The 6,738-nt window shown below is 47.5% G+C and overlaps 1 protein-coding gene across 3 annotated transcripts; it reads right to left on the reverse strand.

Moving 5' to 3' along the window:
* Window positions 1-436: 436 nt before the first annotated feature.
* Svbp (small vasohibin binding protein) lies at window positions 437-6,150 on the reverse strand. 3 transcript variants are annotated; one of them, XM_034502832.3, is made up of 3 exons: window positions 5,694-5,979; window positions 5,445-5,594; window positions 437-830 (listed from the first exon to the last, which is right to left on the reverse strand). In XM_034502832.3, exons 1-3 carry the CDS (start codon window positions 5,763-5,765, stop codon window positions 744-746), a joined length of 309 nt encoding a protein of 102 aa, XP_034358723.1. In that variant the 5' UTR covers window positions 5,766-5,979; the 3' UTR covers window positions 437-743. The 3 variants fall into 3 exon arrangements, with proteins under 3 accessions (XP_034358723.1, XP_034358725.1, XP_034358726.1); XM_034502834.2 differs by having other exon boundaries at window positions 537-830; window positions 5,978-6,150; XM_034502835.2 differs by having other exon boundaries at window positions 537-830; window positions 5,445-5,597; window positions 5,978-6,115.
* Between the last annotated feature and the right edge of the window lie 588 nt (window positions 6,151-6,738).

Genomic DNA, 6,738 nt, shown 5'->3' on the forward strand with positions numbered 1-6,738 from the left:
TTGACGTCAAATGCACAGATATTGGCCTGCCTCTGCCTCCTGAGTGCTGGGATTTAAGGGGGTGCTACACCATGCCCAGCTCTTTTTTTTTAAAAGACCTATTTAACTATGTGTGTATATGTGTATGTGTGTATATGTGTGTGACTTTGTATTGGTATGTGTGAGCATGGTGCCTATTTTAACTATGTGTGTGTGTGTGTGTGTGTGTAACTTTGTATGGGTATGTGTATGTGAGTATGGTACCCAAAGAGGCCAGAACATGATGATGGATGCCCTGGGCTGGAGTTTCAGGTGGTTGTGAACTGGGAGCTGGGAATCTAACCTGGGTTCTCTGCAGGAGCAGCCAGTGCTCCTAACCACTGAGTCACCCCTCCAGTCCCACCTACTTTGGTCTTTGTTCCACTTTCTGGCATTCCCTCTATAGCAAGAACAAACGAACATTTTTGCATTTTATTATTTTTAGGGAACACACACAGTTTCACAAGAAACAATGATTTTTCTCAAACAATAGAAAAAAGGTCTTTTTGAAAAATCCACTGTCCTAAATGAAAAGTCTATCCAGCAAGCAATGGGCCAGTTCTGAGAGTAGAAAGCAGTGTGGTGGAAGTTACCTATAGGAAGTTCAGAGCAGAGGTCTCCACAAGTCCTGATTAGTTCTGTAAGGCTCCAGTGGGCCAGCTCAGTGTAACAGTGGGAATGAGCTCACAAAGGCGCCAGTCCCTCTGACTGGGATGCAGGCTGGCTCATTCCCCAGGCGGCTGCATCTGCTTACAGAACTCATCAAACTGCTGCTGCTCCAGCTCTGTCATGACTCTGTTGAGAGCATAGATCTGAATAGAGAAACAGATACATTAGCAATGGAAGCAGCTGTAGCAATGCTAGGACTGTAGCAGGAGGGGCTGGGGGGCAGTGACCAGGACAGGATGGCAGCTTCCATCCAGGGACTGAGGAGATCAGCAATGAGGCACAGGGCTTGGTCTTTATGGAACCTGACAGCTATGAGGGAACAGCATAGGATCAGTTCTGGGAACTTCATGTGTATTAATGTGGAGTATACACAGGGAAGCTGGGAGCCGAAAAAGACAGGAATGTCTGGGCCTCAAAGCCACTCCAGGGAGTCTGGCTTTTCACCTGCATGCTCTAGAGACAGCAGACATTGGTATGCAGGGAAAACCTGACTATCTGTGCTTTGGAAAAGATGGCTGGAGACCAGATGGGGTGGTGGTGGAAGGAGGGATTATCAGCTACTTAAATTAAGTCCAGGGAGGAGGTAGTGGGAACATGACCTGGCATAGGCCATGTACCAGGAAGAAAATCTTGGAAACATTCTGACCCCCATATATGTGCCACGACACACATAAATGTAGTAAGGAAAAATGTCCAGGAATAGAGAACCAGGCACAGAATAAAGTGTCCACCACCAATTTCAGAAATAGAACTTGGGGCCAGAGAAATGGCTCAATGGTTAAGAGCATTTGTTGCTCTTGCAGAGGATATGGGTTTGGTCTCAGCACCCACATGGTGGCTCACAACTGTCTTTAACTTCAGTCCAGGGGATTCTATGCCCTCTTCTGGCCTCTATGGGCCAGGCACTCACATGGTGCACAGACATGCATACAGGCAAAACACTCATAACAATAAAGCTATCTGAGAGGCACTTGGAAGCAGGGGTAGGTAGACCTCTGTGAGTTTGAGGCCACTTTGGTCTACATAGTTCTAGAATACCCAGGGATGCATAATACAGTCCCTATCTCAATAAAACAAAATGAAAATCTTGAGAGGCAAAAGAAGGGTAGAACCTGGGGCCAGAGGGCTAGATGGCTCAGCAGTCAGGAGTGCTGCTGCTCTTACAACGGGGCTGGGGTTCAGTTCTAGCACCTATGCTCCAAGGACACACACACATAAATAATAGTTTTTAAAAAATCTTAAAGAAAAAGTACACAGTACTCAGGAGGCAGAGGCAGACAGATCTCTGTGAGTTCAAGGTCAGCTTGGTCTACATAAAGTATTCTAGATCAGTCAGGGTTATGTAGAGAGATCCTGTCTCAATCTCAAAACAAACTAAAATGAACTTGAGGCCAGAGATAGTGGCAGGTGAATAAAAATCCAGAAATATGCAAAACAGTAACTTTTTGTTATGCTATGCACTACTACTCAGGAGTATACACTACAGAGGTAGAGTTCACACAGAACAGCAATGGGATGGTCAGCAGAAAATTAAACAGTCATACGAACACGCACATCACCAGATGTGGAACTGGGGCTTCCAAGTTACAGGTCTATTCCCTTCTCCCCACTTCTCTTTCCATCTGTCTTTTTTTTTTTTTTTTTCTTTTTTGAAACAAGGCCTCACTACATTACTCAGGCTGGTCTTGAACTCATGTACTCATCAATCTACCTCATTCTCCCAAATGCACTGGGCTTGGCTTCAAGCTGAGTTTCTTAAGCTGAGTGGTAGATATGAAGGTGTTTATTCTTCTTTAAACCACACATGATTACATTTATACTTTATAATATGCCTTGTATGTTTGATACCTGCCAGCCTTTGTGATCTGTATGTTACTTTCTGTCCCAGGACTGACGGGTATTAAGTAGCATTCTAGAGACCTCCCAGTCAAAGAGGCATAATGGTAGCAGAGAGGGGAAAGTAAGCAGAGCAAGAAAAAGTTTAAGATGTCCAGGGTATCTGAGGTGAGGAGTGAGACTTTGGGTCAGAGCAGTGCTATGATAAGCAGAGATAAGCTACCTCACCTCCAAATGAGCCTCCAACCCCATGCATGCCTCTGAGCTCTCCTTCACAGCTAACGTTCTGAAAAGACAGCATCTTTATGCCCGCCTTCCTTCCTGAAGCACATTCCTATGGAAGATTCCACTCCAGGAAACACAGACAAAATAGCAAGACAGCTGTTGGGGAAGCAAATGGCAGACTGGGCTGGGGATATGGCTCAGTGGTAGAGCACAGGCATATACAGGCTCTGGGTTCAAGCCCTAACACCACAGAAACAAAACCAAGGGGCCACAAAGTAAGAAGCACTGCTCTGACCACAGGCCTGCCCTCAGGAACAGCTGGACTCGGGTCACAGAACTTATTCCAAAAGGATTCACAAAGGGTAAGGGGAAAACAGTAACACCTGCCTTGGCATTTGCTCACACATGTGCAGGCCCATCTCCGGCTGACATGAGGAGCTACAGGTGCCAGCTGCTGCCAGCATGGACATCCAGTCTGACACCCCAGCAAGCAAATATGGACATAACCAGCTGGTCCTTCTAAATCCACATGGTAAAAGCACATTGGCTGCTTGGAAACATGGTGACTCCAGGTCATGATCACTGCTTGTTGTCAAATGCCTGCAGTTTGCCAAGCACTGTGGTAAGTGCTTTACCTATATAATTTCTATTTCAACTCCTTATAACACCGTGAGGTAGATCCTACCACCCTCATTTTACCAAATCGGCACTGAGGAAGGCATATTCACAAGCATCTGTTGCTAGATCACATGGGAAGAATGCATGGAAGCCAGACAAGTCAATGCTAGTAAGGACAGGAACAATGCTCTCCACATCTAGCTTTCAGGGTGCACACAACAGTTTGGGGGGAGCTGTTTCTTACAGCACCCCTTGAATTGCCTGCTAAACCACAAAGCAATTAAGATCAACAGCTTGGGCCCAGGTAAAGAAATGGCACATTTGTTCATAGAACGGAAAACTTCTGAAATTACTATGATTACTGGAATACATGCTCTATGAAGGTAGAACTGTTCTCTGTCTTGGCAAGGCATGTGTCTCGAGTCCATAAACGCCAGCCTACCCACAGCAGCAGCTGGATATTTATTTAATAAATGGATCCTATAAACAAAGTTTGACAATATCAACTGTCAGACCAAAAGGAACGAGACATGTCTCACACTGTCAACAGGAGTGTGAGCTTGAGGAATCCTCTGAAAGCCATTTGGCAATGTGTGGGAGAGTTGATTGCCACCTAGTAATTCCTCTAGTCAAATGCCTGATAGAAATCCTAGCACTGGTGCCAAGGAAGCATCTAAAAGGGTTTTCCCCCCACCATGAATGTTTGTAAAAAGCAAACATGTAAGTAATCACAATACCCATCATAGGAGGAATGGGTGAGTACCCTAAATGAGGTGGTCTGGGGGCTGAAGAGAGGGCTCGGTGACTAAGAGCCCTTGCTGCTCTCCCAGAGGACCCTGGTTCCACACTCAGCACCTATGCCAGGTGGCTTATAACCACCTGTAACTCCAGCTCCAGGCATCCGATGTGCTTGTATGACCTCCAAGGCCACCTGACCTCATGTTCATACATCCACCACACATACAATGAAAAATACATCTTTTAAAAATAGGTTTATAATGTAGACACTATAAAGAACAAAGAAAACAGATTCTTAAAAGTAACATGACTATCTCTAAAATGCTACGCAAACAAAACATACACAGACAGGTAATGCATTCATCTACTTGAATGAAAATGCATTAAACAAAAGGGCTTAGCCACAGAGAGGGAGAAAAGGTGCAAGACAAGAAACAGTCAAAGGAGACGTCACATTATATGTGGCTTTATCTTAAGAAAATTCTAGGAAAATTCGACAATACTACTAATCACTACCAATCTGAGAAGCTGAATACCAGGTGTTTCCTGTACTTTAAATTTTCTCAAAAAACACACTCAACAAAGAGACAAAAAGACTAGCAAGCTTTTTTCCTAATACTAAATATTAAAATACTCGTGTCTGGATGTGTTTCGTTAGCAATGCAAACATTTTAAAGCTTTTTGTTTCTAAATGATTGTAAGTGTTGAGAGAACAAAGAAGCACACTGGTGGGTTCAAAGCTTGGGCCTTTACATGGCTATGAGCAGACGCTTAAAAAAAAACCCTGCTGTTGCTGCTGCTGTTCTTGGTGGTGGTAGTGGTGTGTGTGTGTGTGTGTGTAGGTCAGTTTTATGTAGACCTGTTCTTTCACCTATTTATGGATTCTGAGGAACAGACTCAGGTTGTCAAGCTTCTCCAGTGAAGACTTTTACCATCCTGCCCACCAACTAGCTACTCTCTGCACCAGATGCACATGTGCACCGGGTCACAGGTCACACTGGTATTCTCCTTCATTCATTTGTTCATCTTCTCCTCCCTCTGACCCCCCTCTCATCCATAGCTGCCTCTTCTCTTTTTGTGCACTCCTCAGATCTCGAACACAAAAGCTCTATGCCAGGAGCCAATTGGAGACCTGGTGCAGGCTGGGATTCTGACACTAACTTGGTGTGTGACTCTGGGCTTCCACTTCACCATTTGGGACCTGGATGGACTCTCTACCTCTGGAGGGACCAATGCCTGGGGGCAAGCAGGGAGCCCTTGTGAAGTTTTCTCTGTTGTTTTTTCTTCCAGCACCTTCTCCATCTGACTCAGGCATACAGAGCCCCCCTCCTTAGTCTCACCTCTGCTCTTTGTCTTTGCTTCAGCTCCTGCTGGGCAGATTTCTGTTTAGCCTTCTCCACTCTGAAGGCAGGTTCTTTAACTTTGGATTTTTCTTTCCGGGCAGGTGGATCCATGGTTTGGCTTCTGAATGCTTCTTGGTCAGCTCTGACCTGCTGGCAGAAAGAGAGAGAGAACCGCTTGCTAGTCTTTCTCCCAACTCCCTGGCTTGGCAGGTGAGGCAGGGTGCCCTGGAGTCCCACCGCCAGCACCTTGCTGTGCGTTCCTAGCCGAGTCTCCTCACTTTTGAGTCTCAGTTTCCTGCACAATGGGCTAGCAGTCATTTCCTGGTCATTTCCCTACCAACCCCGGGTGAGCAGCAGATGAGAAGGCCCGAGAAAGCAGCTCCAACCCGGGGGCGTACGGTAGGGCCGGGTCTTGAGGCCGAGGGGCAAGCTACTCGGTTCGCGGCAGCCCCCTCAGCCAGCCCCGCCCGGCCGGCCGCCCGGCCCCTCCGCAGCAAGATGGCGGCTCGGGGGTCCGCGCGCTTCCTTACCCGGCCTCGGGCTCCCGGCCTCCGCCACGTCGCAGACAAGCCCCCACGCGGGGTTCACCCTAGCCTCCCCCTTCCGCGGGACCGCAGCGCCCAGCCCGCTGCCCTTGGACTGGGCGGGCCGCGCCGGGGAGGGCGGGGCCGCGGCCTGAGGTGTTCCTCCCGCAGAAGCCACTGCGCGCGCGCAGCGAGCATACTTGGGCGTGGCTGGACCAGGAGGGGCGGGATCGGAGGCGGGTTAGGGCGGGGCCTGTAATTGGAGGGCGGGGCCGGGAGCGGGGACATTCTTACAAGTAACCAAAGCTTTTCCTGGCTTCTAGTTTCTGGGACAACTGTGAGGCTTTGAAAGGCAAAATCTGATTCCTGTGGTTGAAATTGGCTAGTACTGGAATTCTGAGCATCAGGTTCTAAATCAAGAAAGTCAGGATTGCTGATTGCTTCCTTTCTGATTTATAGATATATAAGGAGGATCAAATGGGATCCTGTTTGCTACAGTGCTTTGAAAGCTTTGAAAAAGTGACCGTCTGTCTGTCTGCCTGCCTGCCTGCCTGCCTGCCTGTCTCTCTCTATATCTATATATCTATTTTAAAATACAGGGCCCCTAGCCCAGCCTGGAGGTGCATGCCTTTAATCCTATCACTGAGAAGGGGGAGGCGCAAGGATCTCTATGAGTTGGAGACCAACCTGGTCTACATAATGAGTTCCAGGCCAGCCAAAGCTACACAGTGAGACCCTGTCTCAACAAAACAAAACGAACAACAAAT

This window comes from Arvicanthis niloticus, chromosome 5, assembly GCF_011762505.2.
Source record: "Arvicanthis niloticus isolate mArvNil1 chromosome 5, mArvNil1.pat.X, whole genome shotgun sequence".
NCBI lineage: Eukaryota > Metazoa > Chordata > Mammalia > Rodentia > Muridae > Arvicanthis > Arvicanthis niloticus.